The sequence below is a fragment of the Gymnoscopelus braueri genome (assembly GCF_963280865.1).
Source record: "Gymnoscopelus braueri genome assembly, chromosome: 11".
Lineage (NCBI taxonomy): Eukaryota > Metazoa > Chordata > Actinopteri > Myctophiformes > Myctophidae > Gymnoscopelus > Gymnoscopelus braueri.
The window spans coordinates 10413380-10431188 of NC_137613.1; the positions used below are offsets into that span (position 1 = coordinate 10413380).

Sequence of the window (17809 nt, forward strand, 5' to 3'; positions counted from 1 at the left end):
CAGAGCCAAAGGTCAAGTTTACTAAGTATTAAGGGTTAAAGTGGTTAAATGTCTGAAAAAAGAAAAAAAATCATACATTTATACAACACTGATGAATTTTCTACAATATGTAGTGGGGGGCCCCCTGCTTCATCTGTCTCTCAGCTGAACTGAAAAACCTTGAAGACCCATGCTTTAAATGGGTTAAAACATTGTGAAAATCGCAGATCTACAAGCTCACAATGCATTGTGAGATCTGCTTGTGTCCCTGTTTTTCTATGACACTCTTGTGTAACGAAGTTGGGCATTAATTTATGAAAAACCATTAAAAAGTTGAAAACTTTGAAATACAAGGTTTCGGCCTGACAGCGACCGCATACTGAGAATATGAAAAAAAAACGTTGCAAAGACAAACATTTGTTCAACTTCATTGTCAGCAGCTGCTGTGAGAATGTCTTTGATAAAACCAAAAAAATATGCCACTGAGCGTATTTAAGCTGCAAATGAGACCGCAAACTGTTTTCACATCTATACTTTGAGACAGGCTTTCTCTACAATTTTACACCACTTTCAGTGTTTGAAAGACGTTTTCTTTTCCCCTCAAAGGGCCTCCCAGTTCTACTACTGTGCCATTATGTGGAAGCAGACACTCCATGAATTCAGTACACTGGCAGGAACACACAGAAAGAAAGAAAGAAAGAAAGAAAGAAAGAAAGAATAACAAAATGCATCTCAATTGATATGCCTTCATACAGTAAATGGCTGTTCAGCGAAGGGACTGAACAATAATAATTTTACAGTTAAATCATGGTAACTGGGAGGTAATGGTTCTCCAACTTTTTGGAAACAAAAAAAAAGAAGGAAAAACGTGCATGTTAGATGTTTTGGAGATAAAGCCAGAGGGGCCAGACTTAGATGGTTTGGACATGTACAGAGGAGGGATAGTGAGTATATCGGTAGAAGCCAGGATGCTGAGGTTGGACCAAAGAGGAGATTTATGGATGTAGTGAAAGAGGACATGAAGTTAGTTGGTGTGAAAGAAGAGGAGGTAGAGGACAGGGTGAGAGAGATGGAGGCAGATGATTCGCTATGGCGAACCCCCTGAAGGGAACAGCCGAAAGGAAAAGTAAGTAAGTAAGTAAAAAAGAAAAAATTAAGAAATCACGATTCTTCAGAAATAGCACATCTATAATATTTATAATCTCACAGTGCGTCACGATAGGGTCTAGTGACAGGAGGCCAGGAGATGAGTCATTAATGTTATCATTTTAGCGTCAGTGTACTGTACATCTGATGCCAAGGAATGATGAGTCATTAATGTTAGCATTTTAGCGTCAGGCTACATCTGAGGCCAGAGAATGAGTCATTACATGTACAGTAAATGATTTGTGACCAATTTACAAAACACGTGGTTGGATTTGTTTCTCACTATGTTTCTCGATATTGTTGCTGTCAGGCAGAAACCATGCATTCAATGTGTCGCACGAGTGCCGCGCTATGAGCTTGTAGATCTGCTATTTTTGAAAAATCGTGAAAATGTGTGCAAATCTTTGAATATATATATATTTTTAAAGCAAACATTTTAAACTCAAATCTTTGCTTCTGGGGGGTCCTTAGAACCATATTTTTGAGATGGGGGTCTGCGGCCAAATACGTATCATTTTGGGGGTCCTTGACTTGATTAAGCTTGAAAATCAATGATTTAGGGGTCCTTGACATAGAAACAGTTTGATCCGTGGAGACCCTAGACTGGCGTTGGACGGGACACACAGTACATACCGCTTCCGTCCAGGCGGTCACCAGCTGCTGGGTGTCCTGCCTCACCATCTGGCACAGGCCCAGGATGGCCTGGCGCTGCTCGTGGCTGGTGTAGGCCGAGTCGGTGAAGTCCTCCGTGCGCTCCACCAGCAGCTCCAGCTGGGGGCCCATGCTCTGAGGGGCCGCCGTGTACAGGCCGTCACGCAGCGACTCCACACTGGACTGCATGGAGAAAATATACATGTGTATACCAGCAGGGGTCTTCAACAGGGGGTCCGGGACCCCTAGGGGGGTCCTCAGAGTTACTACAGGGGGGCCGCCAAATCTTTGTGCGATATGATTTTTTTTTCTTTTACATTAACCACTTGAACCCTAGCATCCCTTTTCTGAGGAGAACTTAAGCCAAAAATAGAAGATCTGCAAGCTCACAACGCCTCGCGCTGCGAGGCGTTGTGAGCTTGTAGATCGACTATTTTTGGCAAAGAGGTATATAGGTGTGTAGAGGGAAAAAATCACACCCAGTGTGAAGTGGGCGGTGTGGTCATCACAGTGGTCATCATAGTGATGGAAGTTCACTTACAGAAAAGTAATATTGTGGACCAACCATTGTACACCCCTAACTTTAAAAAAAACATAAATACGTTTTTTTTAAGTGCATAGTCCTATTTATAGGGCTATGCACATGTGTCATGTTTCACTAGCCAATCACAGTCCTGAATAGACTGTGATTGGCCAATCACGGTGCAGGGTTAGGGGGGTACACTGGTGGCCAATCACAGCGCAGGGTTGGGGGGGTGCAATGGGTGGGGGGGGTACAATGGTGGCCAATCACAGTGCAGCGAATGTCGATGTCCAAACCTCACATATAGGGGCGGTTTCACCGCCCAAAAAGAGCAGACCCAAGTAAAAAATATACATCTTAAACATCTGAATCTGAAACACAATTTTATACAATATGTAGTGGGGGTCCCTGCTTCATCTCTCTCGGCTAGGGGGTCCTTGGCCTGAAAACGTGGAAGACCCCCGGTGTACAGTAATATCGTTGCTGTCGGGGATAAACCTCCTAACTCCATTATTCTAACTTTGAGTGTTTTTTTTGGTTGTAAATTAACGCCCTAGTTGATCATAGCTCGAAATAGAATCCAAATGAAACTGATTCTGATTCTGAGATGGGAGGATGACTGAGTTATTATAGTTCAGCTGAAGCTGAAGACTAAAACTGGCAAAATAACGAAAACTTTAATTGGAAAAACAAACAAACATTGAATTAACTGAAATTGAAATAAAAACGAGGCTTTCAACAACAACAAAAAGATAACCAACTAAAACAATATTTTAGGATAAATGTAATCTTAACTTCCAATTTGTTCCCATTTTTAAGCCCCGTCTATTTAACTATTATAAACTATTTAAACATTGTGTAAAATAGCAGATCTACAAGCTCCACTCGTGATATTGTGATTCTTCATACACAGACAGCTGCTTCTTCAGCAGTTATGGAGAACTTTTCGCATTGTAAGTCATTTCCACATAATTGTGTTATTAACAGCAACTGAAATTGTTGTCTAGATATGGACTAGTATGTACATATTGTCCCTTATCTCTTGCCCTGCCTTTATCAGCTTTCCAAACAAAAAGGAGAGGAACAAAGTAAGAATGGGTTTTGTGCCGGCAGCAGCAGAAAGCCATTCTATTGATTGTTCTGCATTCAAAAGAAGCTTCGTTTACCCTGGAGGAGTGAACCTGGAACCAAAATAAATACAGCAACAAATATCTCTCTCTACAGTTGAACTGGAGAATAAAAAAGCAATATGTTGTAATCCCCCCTCTCCTCTACACCTTTCATTTTTACACCTTTCATTTTGGCTGCTTCATGATTAGAGGAAATGGTCTTTCTACGCAGATAAAAAAAAAAAAAACCTAACCCTGATGTGAATGTTCTACCGCGCTGAGCCATCTGTTGTCTAGTGGTATAAAGTTACTAAGTACAGTACATGTACTCATGTACTGTACTCAAGTAAAATTTTAAGGTATTTTTACTTTACTGGAGTATTTCCAATTTTCAGTAATTGTACTTCTACTCCACTACATCTCAGAGGCAAATATTGTACTTTTACTCCACAACAATTATTTGAAAACTTTAGTTACTAGTTACTTTCAATTATCAATTGTTATATTATAAAACATACATTAACCACTTTAGCCCTAATTTATACTTAGGCTATTTGAAAATAGCAGATCTACAAGCTCACAACGCGTCGTTCAAGCATTTTAGTACTTTTGCTTTCGGTACTTACTTTTGTACTTTTACTCAAGTAAACTTTGAATTCCGGACTTTTACTAACGGAGTCTTTCTATATTGCCGTATTGATACTTTTACAAATGTAATGTAAAATCACACCCTGTGTGAAGTGGGCGGTGTCTTGCTAGCTAATCACAATACTGAATGGAGTCAACCAATCATGTACAAAAAATAAATACATTTATTGAAACACTCTTTATGATGGAAGAAACCATAACTTTAAAAAAAACTAATTTATGTTTTTTTTAAAGTTATGGTTTCTTATATAGGGCTATGCACATGTGTCATGTGACACTGGCCAATCACAGTCCTGAATAGACTGTGATTGGCCAATCACGGTGCAGGGTTAGGCGGGGTACATTATTGGCCAATCACAGCGCAGGATTAGTTGTACAAATATCCAAACCTCACTTATAGGGGCGGTTTCACCGCCCAAAAATGATGTAAAACATCTGAGTACTTTTCCCACCACTGGTGTTGTCCCACGTCATCATCATAACGTCTCGTCTCCTTTCAACCTTTTATTCCCTCCTTCCTCAAAGGAAGCGGGTTCTCTCATCACCTCATAAAAGCTGTATAATTTTCTCATCTCATTATGGTTTCATCTTTTTTTCCTCTATCGTTTCTATACCATGAGGGAGACGGAGATCAGAGGGGATCTGATGCTAGTCATCATAACAATACTGTATGTGAACATGAGATCAATGGACCATACTGTTAATATTTATGAGAAACAGTGCTGTTGATAAGATATTGCGTCTCTGATGCTGAGCGACTATCTCAACCACATTAAAGGGATAAAGTAAGCGTTGCCGAGCCATAGGGCAGGAGAAGCCTGTTTCTGTAGCATGAAGCAGCTTGATGTACAAGTACACCCTCTGGAAATGACGCTAGTATCAGAGGTGTAAAGTAACTAAGTGCATTTACTTAAGTACTGTACAATTTTGAGGTATTTTTACTTTACTGGAGTATTTCCAATTTTCAGTACTTTAACTTGTACTCCATTACATCTCAGAGGCAAATATAGTACTTTTACTCCAGTACAATTATTTGAAAACTTTAGTTACTAGTTACTTTGTAGACTTTGATTATTATCGCAAAACACACTAACCACACTTCAGCCCTATATGTATTTCGACCAGATCTACAAGCTCACAATGCGTCTCATGACCCAAGACACAAAAAAAAAAGGAAGACATGCCATCTCCGGTTTACATCCCTTATCTGCGTGAAGTAAGGTGGCCGCCTTTTTAGGAGACCGGAAGCGGATTGGAGTCTATTAATTCCAATGGAAGAGTGAACGTGAACACAGCTTCTGAACCCTTCTTTAACCCCATGGTCACTGAACTCCATTTTGGACCCGATCGTCACAAGTCAAACAATCTTCCCAAGATTTTCATAATAAAAGAGACAAATCAGAAGAAAACTTACTTTATTATCGAACCTTTCACTGTCCCAGCAACACACTCTCGTGTGATCTAGCACTAGTAAACATCGGACGTTCCCGAGATCTGCCGCCAGCCGGCGCCGGCACTTAGGAGACCATTATTTGTGTAGGATTTGTGTACCATTTCGCCCTCTAGTGGCTCCAATTGGCATGGTGTATCTTTAAATTAACCGTCTTTGCTTCAATCCAACCCTGTGATGCTGAGTGCCAAGCAGGAGGCATTGGGTCTCAATCTTGTAGTCCTTTGGTATGCCCTCCAATCGAACCCCGACCTCCCAATCTCAGCACTACGCCACTGAGCTGGTTTCATCAAGAGGAATATTTCACAGAAAATGACTTCTTTTTTTCTCTATCCATTACTCAGCCCATGAAACTTTAAATTCATGTTGAAGTTTTGTTTGTGTCATATTCCTTCACGGCAGATGAAGAATCCGCCGTTAAAAAAAAAGAGAATAATTGATGAATTGAAGAAAATAGGCGCCCAGGATTAATACCTCCATATGAAATAGATTTGTTTATAAACTCTGCCAGCGTCTCTCAGAGTCTGATCCACGTGTCTAATCCAGTGCGTGTCCTCATTACTTCCACAACCAAAACACCACGTTTTAACTCAAACTTTATTAAATTCAAAACACTCCGGGGCCAAACAGTCTCATGGACTAACGAGGAACGCAACTGGGAGACGTGCACGTGGGATTCAACGCACGCACACAGTGTGCTCACCGAGTGATAGAAGAAGTACTCACATGTTTTACTTAAGTAAAAGTATCAATACCATAATACTCTGTAACAGAGTATTATGGTATTGATACTTTTACAACTGAAATATGTAACAGAGTCTCTGTTACAAGTAAAAATAATAAAAAATGTACTCGAGTTAAAGCACAAATGTATTGGCATCAATATGTACTTAAAGTACCAAAAGTAAAAGTGCTCATTATACAAAAATGTCCCATTTCAAGTTTTCAAAATGTATAGAAATCTTTTGAAAAATAGCCGATCTACAAGCTCACAGCGCGTCGCATAAGTGACGCGATGTGAGCTTGTAGATCTGCTATTTACAAATAGCCGAAGTATATATATAGGTCAGAAGAGGTTAATGTATGTTTTGTAATAATAATAAAGATCTGCAAAGTAACTAGTAACTAAAGTATTCAAATAATTGTAGTGGAGTAAAAGTACAATATTTGCCTCTGAGATGTAGTGGAGTAGAAGTAAAAGTATTGAAAATTGGAAATATTCCAGTAAAGTAAAAAACTATTCCTCAAAATTATACTTAAGTACAGTACTTGAGTAAATACACTTAAGTTACTTTCCACCACTGTGCTCGCCCAGGCGTGTGTCCGTGGCTGCTTGCGCACATGATGACTCACCGTTTACATCGGAAGTGTTAAAAAATTAATGGTTAAAGTTTCTGCGGAAAAACAGAGTGTTTTGGCAGTAATGAGGACACATGCACTGGATATAAGACTCGTTTGGAAGGCATGCGACACAAACGGAACATTCTCCATGGTTTCTTCAAGGCTTCACGGAGTGACAAAGCCTTACCAACAGTCATTAAAAATGTCAACTCCCTGACCCAAACTCAAAACCAATCTAAAAGTATGGCTGACCTTAAAACACAATTGGGCTTAATAGGACACCTGGGCTCAAACATTCCTGTCCTCAGAATACAAGAGAACATAGTTGAACTCCTTGAACAGCTGGATAATAGAATCCTCTGATTTGATTGATTGATCCTCAATCAATCATTGATTGATTGATCCTCAAACAAGTAGTCTAAACATCAGAGAAATAAGTAACAAAATAAGCTGTTTATTTCACAAAATAATTTTATTGGTATCTATTTACAAATTACCAATATCTGTCGAAAGTCCCGAGTCAAAGGTTCAAACACTCTACTACACATTTGAAGATGGAGAGGAAGAATTCAGAATCTCGGCAAAAAGACATTGATGTTCAACAAGAACAAATGACATAATATGATGTGTGTGACTGGGATACCATGTTGTAATTTAATGCATGAACCATTTCCGACGCTCTTTTATTTGTAAATCTGTGTTTATAAAACATACGTATATCCCGAATCGAATCTCTTAATTACACCAACAGAGCCGGCAGAGCCTGGCGGAGCGGACACAGCGAACGCTGCGAACACACACACACACACACTCAATACTGAACAACTACGTGATCTATTGATCGGCTACAATGAATGGTTTGCTTAGAAACAAGCTGCGGTAGTCCTGTATGCGTGTCATGTCTGTTCCTAGCCCTGTTCCCAGCACCCGCCAGCAAAAGCCGGCTGTATTTCCGCTCTGAGGAGCGCTGTGGCTCGCTTACACGCCCGCCCAGAGCATGGGAACATTTTGGCAAAGCATATCATTGGCTGTCAATCGGGCCAATCGTCAAAAGGTTCGCGGGAATCCAGTGACGTCAATCTCAGGACGTCTGAATGTAGGACTGGTCTGTTATCCCAGTCAGAAACTGTATTGGCTGGAAACAGGCATAGGAGAAAAGAACGATATAATCAGCTGGGGCAGTGCGGTCGGGGCATCAAGGACACTGTGGCCACAGGGCAGATAATTTTTTTAACGGGCAGAAGGCCAAAGTGAGGGACCACAGAGGCCATGGCCTTCATGGCCTCCATGACATTCCTGCCCTGGAGACTGAAGTATTCCTTTAACCTTATCTACCGACTGAATATATTATATGTGTTTTTTGTTGTTTTGTTGTTGTTTTTTTTAAGTATCCATGGGACTTAATTTAGCTCTTTATATATTTTATTTTATTTTCATTCCATCTTCTGTCTATGCAAGTGTCTATTTGGTAAATGGTAATATAACTTATAGGTACACGTTTTAATCCGTGGCCTAAAAGCATATCAAACCGGGTGAAAAACGATGAGAATCCCTTCATTAAAGAAGCAGAACGGGGGGTTCTCATATCAGATGGTATACCTTGAAGTCCTTGATGCCGTTGTAGATGCTGGCGGGCAGGATCTTGTTTTCGCTGGAGCTCCGCGACTCCGTGACGATCTCGATGACCTGCTCCAGGGCGCAGCGCATGCGCTGGAACACGGCGTCTTTGTTGATGCGCGCCGACTCGCAGTCCGGGTGTCTGAGACAAGTCTGTGAGGAGGAGGAGGATGGAGGGAGAAATGTTTAAACTAAAAGCCCTGCTTCTGCTTGCATGCTTTCTCACCAGACAGTAGAGTCCCACATGTGCCTGTTGAGGCCCAATTTGAGGTATAGGTGCATTGGTGTGAGGCGAGAAGTGGTGTAAAGTAACTAAGTACATTTACTCAAGTACTGTACTTAAGTACAATTTTGAGGTACTTTTACTTTACTGGAGTATTTCCAGTTGTCTATACTTTTACTTCTACTCCACTACATCTCAGAGGCAAATATTGTACTTTTACTCCACTACAATTATTTGAAAACTTGAGTTACTAGTTACTTTTCAGATATAAATTATTACATTATAAAACAAACATTAACCACTTTAGCCCTATTTTATACATAGGCTATTTGAAAATAGCAGATCTACAAGCTCACAACGCGTCGCATCGCGACGCGTTGTGAGCTTGTAGATCGGCTATTTTCAAATATTTAGTACATTTACTTTTGGTACTTTAAGTACATTTTGATGCCAATACTTTTGTACTTTTACTCAAGTACATTTTTAATTCTGGACTTGTATTGCAGTATTGATACTTTTACTTAAGTAAAGAATTTGAGTACTTTTTCCACCACTGGAGGCGAGCAAGCAGACAGATGAGCTGATCATTTCCGGAGTCAAAGTGGTGTGTGTGTGTGTGTGTGTGTGTGTGTGTGTGTGTGTGTGTGTGTGTGTGTGTGTGTGTGTGTGTGTGTGTGTGTGTGTGTGTGTGTGTGTGTGTGTCCGAAATCGCTGCGCGACAATGACTGCTGCACGATGGACCTTCTGCAGATAATCTGATTGTTGTTGTTGTTCCATCTGTTGTTGTCGTTCTTTGTTCCAATGTTTTGTTTCAGCTTTTGTCAGAATCTCTTCATCTGTCGTCGAATCATTACGCCTTTTCAAACCTAATCTGCTCCAGGTCCGCTGTCATGTCGTCTCATGTCGGGGTGGAAAACCTCATATGTCCAGAAAACTATTACTTTTCAGGATTCAAATTCAAAAATAGCAAAAGTAGCAGATCCACAAGCTCAAAACGCGGCACAATTGTAGATCTGCTACTTTTGATGCTTTAGTAGCTGACGCTGTAGTATGATCAAGTAGCAAAAGGTTAAAATATGGAGATGGTCCATGTCCTCAACAGACCACACCTTTTGCTGGTGCACAGGAATTCAGACCAAGCTATTTTTCACATATCTATTTATTCGTTGTTTTTGTGTACACTCTAGTGCTGCACGATTCTTGCTCAAATGTGAATCACGATTTTCCTCCATAAGAATCGAGATCACGATTCTCACACAATTCTCTTGTAAATATAAAAATATTAAGCAAAAAAAAAAAAAAACACATTGAATGCCAGTCGCGTAGATCTACGCGAACCTATTTAAAGCCGCAGCGTGCCAGTCGCGTAGATCTACGCGAACCGCCGATTCCCATTGAAATTGCCCCAGGTGCACTTTCCGATTTTTTTTTATCCATTTCCGTTTCCGGTTTCCGGTCGGAAACAGAATTATTCGGGTTCCGGTTTTTTCGATCGTATCCGCTTCCTGTCTGGGATCCTGTTTAAAACTCTATTTTCTCGGTTGTTGTTTTTCTCCTCGCTGATCACTGTTTAGCGTTGATCTGCTGTATCTTCAAGATGGCGGCACGGATTTGGAAACTATTTTCGCTGGCCGTTTCTCACAGATCCGCTGTGTGTTTAGAACCAAATGAACGCGCACTTTTAACTTATTTAGCGAGGTCTGTGGCGACATGAAAAAAACAAAAAAACAACAATAAAACGCTGGCACTGGTGAGTACATTATGAGATTAAACTCTGGTTAATTGAAAAAAAGATCGTCATAATTTAAAATCGAGATCGCATAGGTGTCTGAATCGAGATAACGATCTTTTTTCGATTAATCGTGCAGCACTAGTACACTCACTGTATGCATTTGGATGGATGCACATATGCACATGTGTTTGTGTGCGGAAGCATGTATTTATGTGTATGCATGTATTTTTGTAGGCTGTACAGGTAGGATTATTTTAGAAAAATAGAGCGTTAATCTTACTTTTTCATCTTTTCTCCTATGTGTCACTGTCGGGGTGGGGGTGGGAGAGTAGGGGGGGGGGGAGTGTTTTTTTTTTTCTCAAAGTACTGCATACCCTGTATAAACTGCTGTCGGTATGAACTTAAAAAATATGGAGATAAGAGGTTTCTGCCCGGCGGTAACGTTATCCACATGGCCGGTCCCCAAGCAGCGGGCCCTGAGCAGACAGACGTCAGCCTCACAGAGACTCGCACATGGCAGGGCCGTCGTCGTCATCTAACAGATGTCCACGTACCCAGAGATGAATTGGGGTTTATTAACTGGACTTTATATACAGCTAGAGACACGCTTCCATTTGGAGCGGTGCCAGACGGGGCTTATTAGCTGCGTTTTGTTTTTCTCCTCCCGAGATAATTTGACATCATCATCATCATCGTCTGCAGCTGCTGCTGGCGCTCTGCAGTGTGAGAGGCGCTGGATTCACTGTTTGACGACTCAAAAAGGAATACTTCACCCTGTGAAGCGATGATGAGATTTCTTTGTTTTTGTCGCATTCCTGAGCCAATTATTCAATATTTATGGTAGGAGACCAATGGAAAACTATGTAAAAGAATAATGTAAACTCCTAAACAACTCTCACAGTGTTATTAACTTCAATTAGTCAAATATGGGATTATTGGCTCAGGAATGTGACACTTCGGTGAAGTATACATTTCCAATACTTCTACACCACTGCCTTTCAGAGGCATACATTGTAGTTTTTACTCCTGTAAAGTACTATGTAATATAATATGTAGTGCTGTCAAAGTTAACGCGTTATTGACACGTTAACGCATGACCGAATAAACAGCGTTAATATTTGTATCGCATTAATCGCCCATTTACAAAATTGCCTTTTTTGACCCTTTGAAGCAGGTCCGTAGGTCTAAGATTCACATGGCTTCCTGATCTGAACACTCCCTCTGCGCATCTAAACCAATCACTTTAAAATATTACTGTGGCAGAGTAATACCTCGCACTACTCGTTACTGGGTAAAATAATAATATTACAGTAATATACTAAAAGTAACTTGTTATTACTGCCCAACACTGCTCTGCACCTGCCAAACAAGGACTTCAGCTTTGCTCTCGTGGAGAGAAATGAGGTTTACTGAGGCTATTCTTCCACTGTGACACTATGGAAACCAACAGTACGCCACTGGGCTGAGTGCAGCAGTGCACTGCTCTTAAAGGTAATGAGAAGCGACCCTTTGATCAGCCATGATTGAATCCACCTGCAACACATTCACTGATGATAATATATGCGGCCTCGTCCCAGCCCCCTCGCCACTTCACCTCAGGGCACTTCACACCGCTCTGCCCGTTTCCCCTGACAGTTAAATGAATGAATTCTACAATTCACCGTGTACATCTTTCGGGATCAGCCGGTAGAATAGGGAATCGGAGTAGCATGGGCAGGAGTGGTATTTCAGTCGCTGTACCGCATTGTTGTGACGAAAAGAGAGCTGAGCCAGGAGGCAAAACTCTCGATATAACCGAGCAATCTTCTTTCCTACTCTCACCTAATGGTCATGATGTGTGGCCGGCCGGCCTCTCCCTTAGAGATAGGATGAGAAGTTCAGTCATCCGCGAGGGACTCAAGAGTCGAGCCGCTACTCCTTCACTTGGAAAGGAGCCAGCTACAGTGATGCTGGCATCCAATACGGATGCCTCCCAAGCGTCTCCCCAGGGAGATCCTCGCTGCCAAGGACCAGGGAGGGGGGGGGGGGATTATAGCTCCACACTGGCCTTGGAACGCCTGGAGATCCCCCAGGAGGAAGTGGCTCATGTTGCTCGGGAAAGGGAAGCCTGGAGCTTTCTGCTCGAACTGTTGCCCCGGTGACCCGACTCCGGATAAGCGGTTGAAGATGGATCGAGCTTAGTTTTTTTTTCCCGTCAATGTTATTTTTACAATTTCAAGCTGGGCCTCATAACGCAAAAGCTTTACCGGCATACAAAACATCAATACAGTATGTGACATATATATCGCTATTGTAAAATTGTCTCTGAGCCTTCTTTTTACATCACAATCCAATGTATTGATTGATTATTCATTGGCTATTAAAAAAATAGCAGATATACAAGCTCATAGTGTTACCTTTGAGGCAGTGAGCAGCATCATGGTGCATTTCTCCAGCACGGCCCTGGCTGCTGCCATCCTGGCCTTCTTCTTCTCATCCTTCAGGTCCTACACACACACACACACACACACACACACGTCACGTCACGTCCAACTTATGATGTCATACGACAGTGGTTCTCAACCTTTTGAACTGGGGAACCCCCATCCTGATACTGGGGAGCCCCCCCCCCCCCCCCCCGATAAGCACTTGTAGGAGTAGAGGCATTACATTTTGTTTGACTCCTTTCCACAGATAAATACGCAATTTTGGCAATATTTCACAATTTGGCCAATGATTGACAATTTTGTAAAGCATAGTTGGTTAGTTAGAGTATGATATAAAAGTCCTTAAATTGTCACTTTAGATACACTTATCCTGCGTGTTGGTTTGTTTACCCACAGGTTGTGAGACCCATATCGCCCCGGGTCCACGATGATGCGCAGATCGATGGACCAATAATCAACACGGCGTACGGGCAGTGATGATGATGACAGCACATCTACTGTCTGTCCCACTGCTGTCTCTGTGTCTCCGACTCCTCTCAGCCTCTGAGCGAGGAGGCGGCCAACAGTCGAGCCACAGCTGAATCAACTCTCTCCACAAGGACGACGGCATTATCTGTCATTATGGTTGCATCCGCGCGCTCGCCACGGCCTGAATAGATACAGCCGGTGGACTTCCAAAAGGACCGCGTGCACGCGGGAGTGAATGAAAGGGATGAGGAGGAGGAGGTGATGCCTTCCAAGAGGCACTTTCCGCAATAAAGAGCGATAGTGGGGAGAGAGACGGGATGTGTGTTTCAAAATACAACCGGATTTATGTGTGTTGTTTGCAGGCTGGTGTTGCACTAGAATCTTGTGAGATTGTAGGTCAGCTATTATTCAGAGGTGTAGATCAGCTATTACAAAACACCAAAGTATGAGCCGACTGGGTTGTCAAAACTCCCTTTCTTTCCCTCTAGAGAAGTTCCTGCAGTCGATATCATTAATAACGTGTGAATCAATGTCTGCATTTTAGTGAGGAGGATGAGTGTGCTTCTTCTCATCCAACTGTGCGAAGGTCGTAACCCCCCCCAAAAAAGTTATGGGGTGATATCTCTTTTTCGGAGGCCCTCGGCCAAAGGTTTTGTTTGACAAAATATGCTGACGGATTGCAGGCGGAGGACATTGTTGGCTGGGATGGTATCACTGCTCTGTTGTGCTGTAAACAGGGTCTGACGCGTGGGGAGTCACAGCTGACATCACTCCTAGTCAACGGTGGAAAGTAACTGTACTCAAGTACTGTACTTAAAGCTGCACTTTCCTCTTCTACCCCGGATTTGACCCCGGCTTCCTGCGCAAGTGCTGAAATGTATCCCCTGCTCGGCTCGCTGAGGGGATGAAATGAATCTTTGACCATCAGGTCGAAATTGGTGTCAGATCCTGTGTCTATAGGTGAGACATGACACTTTGACACCATCTAAATGTCTCAATAGAAGAGCAGGGAGACCAAATGCAACCAACCCAATTGTATAAGTTATAATTATTGTATCTACCATACAGACACAATTATATTTCATTAATTAAAAAGAAGTTACATAGTGCTGCTTTAAGCACAATTTTGATGTATTTAAATTTACTGGAGTAGTTGCAATTTTCAATACTTTTACTTCACTACATCTCAGAGGCAAATATTGCAATCAGTTGCAGTGAGCATTGTAGATCTGGTATTGTCACTAGTTTGGGGTCCCGCATCTCCAGCTAAAAGGTTTGAGGAACCCGTGCTGACCTCAATGCAAAGCCCTCTCACTGCACTGTGTTACTCTTTCAGTGCAGTGTAAATATTTCACAATGCCGTGTTGTGTTATTGATCTGGGTTGGTTGGTTCCCCCCGGAAAACACTGTGGGGATTGAAGTCGGCTTTAGTTTAGTTCTGCCACTTGCTAGAGTAGCCAGAGGACAATGTTCTCTGAAATGAGAATGCCCCTGTGTGTGTGTGTGAGTGTGAGTGTGAGTGTGAGTGTGAGTGTGAGTGTGTGTGTGAGAGTGTGAGTGTGAGTGTGAGTGTGAGTGTGAGTGTGAGTGTGCGTGTGCGTGTGTGCGCTGCTACAGTGGCTGATGGAGAAAAGAGAAAAGGACACATATTGTGTCAGAGGCACATTCCAGTGCATTACTGTGGGCTACTTTCTGCTTATAAGGCTTTGTACGCATAATAACTTAAAACAAGGTTTATGAAGTATAAGAGAAGAACACTGGAGCAGCACAGACAATGTAAGCCTTTTATTGATACAGTACAAGTAAAACCGACCGAAACGTCAGTCAATCTTTTACTTGCACTGTATCAATAAAAGGCTTAAATTGTCCGTGCTGCTCCAGCGTTCTTCTCTTATGCATCTATTGTCCCTACCCTTGTGACGCACCGGACTGGCCGTTTAAGGCGGAGGCACAACAGTAGAATCCCTTTGTTCTGAGGGTTTATGAAGTATTATAAGTGCTGGTCATAATGCATCATAAGCTCAGTGGAACAGCTCACTACTGTACCATAACTTAGTCAGTTATAAAGTGTATTTATGTATAAAGACACTTTATAACTGACGGCAGTGGTTCTCAAACTTTTTCATGTCAAGGACCCCCAAATTGACACTTATTAGCCCGCGGACCCCCGTTTGAAAAGATATGCCAGGGACCCCCATAAGAGAAGATTGTTTGCGGCTCTAGCAGTGATTTTCAACCATTTTAATTTAAAGGATCCCCAGTTTGACATGCATTAGAGGCTACGGACCGCCATTTAATAGCATTTCTATCTCTGGGACCCCAATTTAAATTGTAAAATCAATGTTAATGTACCAAAAAAAAACCAAAAAAACCAAAAAAAACCAAATGGACCCTAACGGGTCCATTTGGTTCTATTTGTACACTCTCAGAGTTACAGACCCATAAGGGTCCATTTGGTTCATAAGTATCCATCATTTAGCTGGGGGTCCCCGGACACCACTTGGGTGGTTTACTTACATTCTGTCTGTCTCCGGTCAGGTGGGCAAACTCCACCATCTCGTTGCCAAACTGGCTGAAGATCTGGACAAACTCCTGGAAGGTGCTGACCCTCTCCAGATGGTCCAACGTCACCAGGACCTAGAAGAAGGACAGAAAGGGGGGAAATTCAGTGTCATCTTAACCCTGATGCCGATGGCTGCTCAGATGGTCATGATGAATGTATACAGATGGGCGGCCTGGGAGGGGAACTAGTGACGTACTAGGCAGCAGTGGCCATTCTATAGGGGGGGGGGGGGGAATTGCTCCCCCTGGCGGCCGGACGATTTAAAAAATCGTATTCTTTTTTTCATTATAATGTTTTAGTTTTTATAATTTTTATATATTTTTTGTCAATATATGGCAAGTATGCAGAATATATGCTGCATTATGCCATATTCAGTTCATATATGGGCATATATGTGCATATATGGGAAATATATGTCTCATATGTAGCGTATATGTCCAAATATATGAATATGTGCACATACATGTGTACATATATGTAGATACATATATGCAGGCGGACAATTTTCAATATGTCACATATGATAAATATGTTGCAATGCAACAGTTGCATAAAAACATATATGTTCATATGTTTGCTTTGCCCCCCCCCCCCCCTGCTGGCAGAGGCAAAAATCGCCTATACCAGGCAGATAGCCTCTCTACACTTTCAGCTATGGCCGCAACCAAAGAAGATTCTTTAACCACTTAAACCCCATATGGTTGATCGGAGTCCCTCAGGCCTCTATGCTAGTGTCTTTTCTGTTTAATATAATTGTGGGGAAGGCTTTCGCTGAAAATAGCCGATCAAGCTCACAACACGTTGCAACGTGTAGCGCTGTGAGCTTGTCGATCGGCTATTTTCAGCTTTCCCCACGATACAGATGCTGGGGGTAAGTTGGGTAAAATTCTTAATTATTGCTGGCCCTTCTTTGAACTTACAAGCTAGACAGGGAATTAGAAGAGAGGAGACACATAAAGTGCATAATATAGAACACATTTTCATAATACATTAAGATGAATGCATCCCATATGTAACTAATGTGCATAATACATTGAAGAGTCATGAATGAATGTATATATATAAGAGTCCACTTAAAAGGATCCCTGGCTAATAAGCTTACAGTATATCCCTTAATACACTATAATGGCCTATGTAACAAAAATGTGAAATTAAAAACACCTTCAATATTTTATTTATTTTAGAAATAGTACATCTTTCACTCAATAGGGACCGCTCCGTCACATGTTGATGATGTCATTTGTCCATGTGTGGCGCAGCCCAGGGGTCTTCAACAGGGGTCCGGGACCCCTAGGGGGTCCTCAGAGTTACTACAGGGGGGCTGCCACATCTTGTGTGTGATTGGATTTTTTCTTTTTACATTAACCACTTAACCCTATTATCCTTATTCTGAAGAGAACTTAAGCCAAAAATAGCAGATCTACAAGCTCACAACGCCTCGCGCTGCGAGGCGCTGTGAGCTTGTAGATCTGCTATTTTCGGCAAAGACGTTTGGTGTTGGTCTATGAAATCTATGAAAATACGATTTTATACAGTATGTATGTAGCGGGGGTCCCTGCTTCATCTCTCTTTCAGCTAGGGGGTCCTTGGGCTGAAAACGTTGAAGACCCCTGGTCTAACCCTATGGAATGCATGGAATGCATGTGCAAATAAAAAACAACCTTAATACTTCCTAAGGTTAATATGAGCATCAAAGCAATATCTTAAATATTTTTGAGAGAGATAGATAATCTCTGCAATGTAGAGATTAGATGTAGAGAAGAATGCCAAGAAGTTCAGATTTTAATAGTTTATAGTTTAACGTTACACTGATGCAATGATGTCAGCGAAATCCCAAGAGATTCAAAGTATAGCCTTTCCGGTGACTAAAACTAAATTAGCCGCTAATGCTAATGCTGCCCAGCACAGCACAGCACAGCACACAGTCAGCCCT

At 41.9% G+C, this 17809-nt stretch overlaps 1 protein-coding gene across 2 annotated transcripts in view; it reads right to left on the bottom strand.

Moving 5' to 3' along the window:
* ctnnal1 (catenin (cadherin-associated protein), alpha-like 1) overlaps nt 1–17809 on the bottom strand; it is a 143734-nt gene that overhangs the window by 30706 nt on the left and 95219 nt on the right. For both annotated transcript variants that reach the window (XM_080443275.1, XM_080443274.1), the window contains exons 4-7: nt 15831–15950; nt 12816–12905; nt 8447–8617; nt 1759–1959 (exon numbers count right to left, since the gene is read on the bottom strand). In XM_080443275.1, the coding sequence (XP_080299401.1) occupies nt 1759–1959; nt 8447–8617; nt 12816–12905; nt 15831–15950 (582 nt within the window). The remainder of the gene's footprint in view (nt 1–1758; nt 1960–8446; nt 8618–12815; nt 12906–15830; nt 15951–17809) is intronic.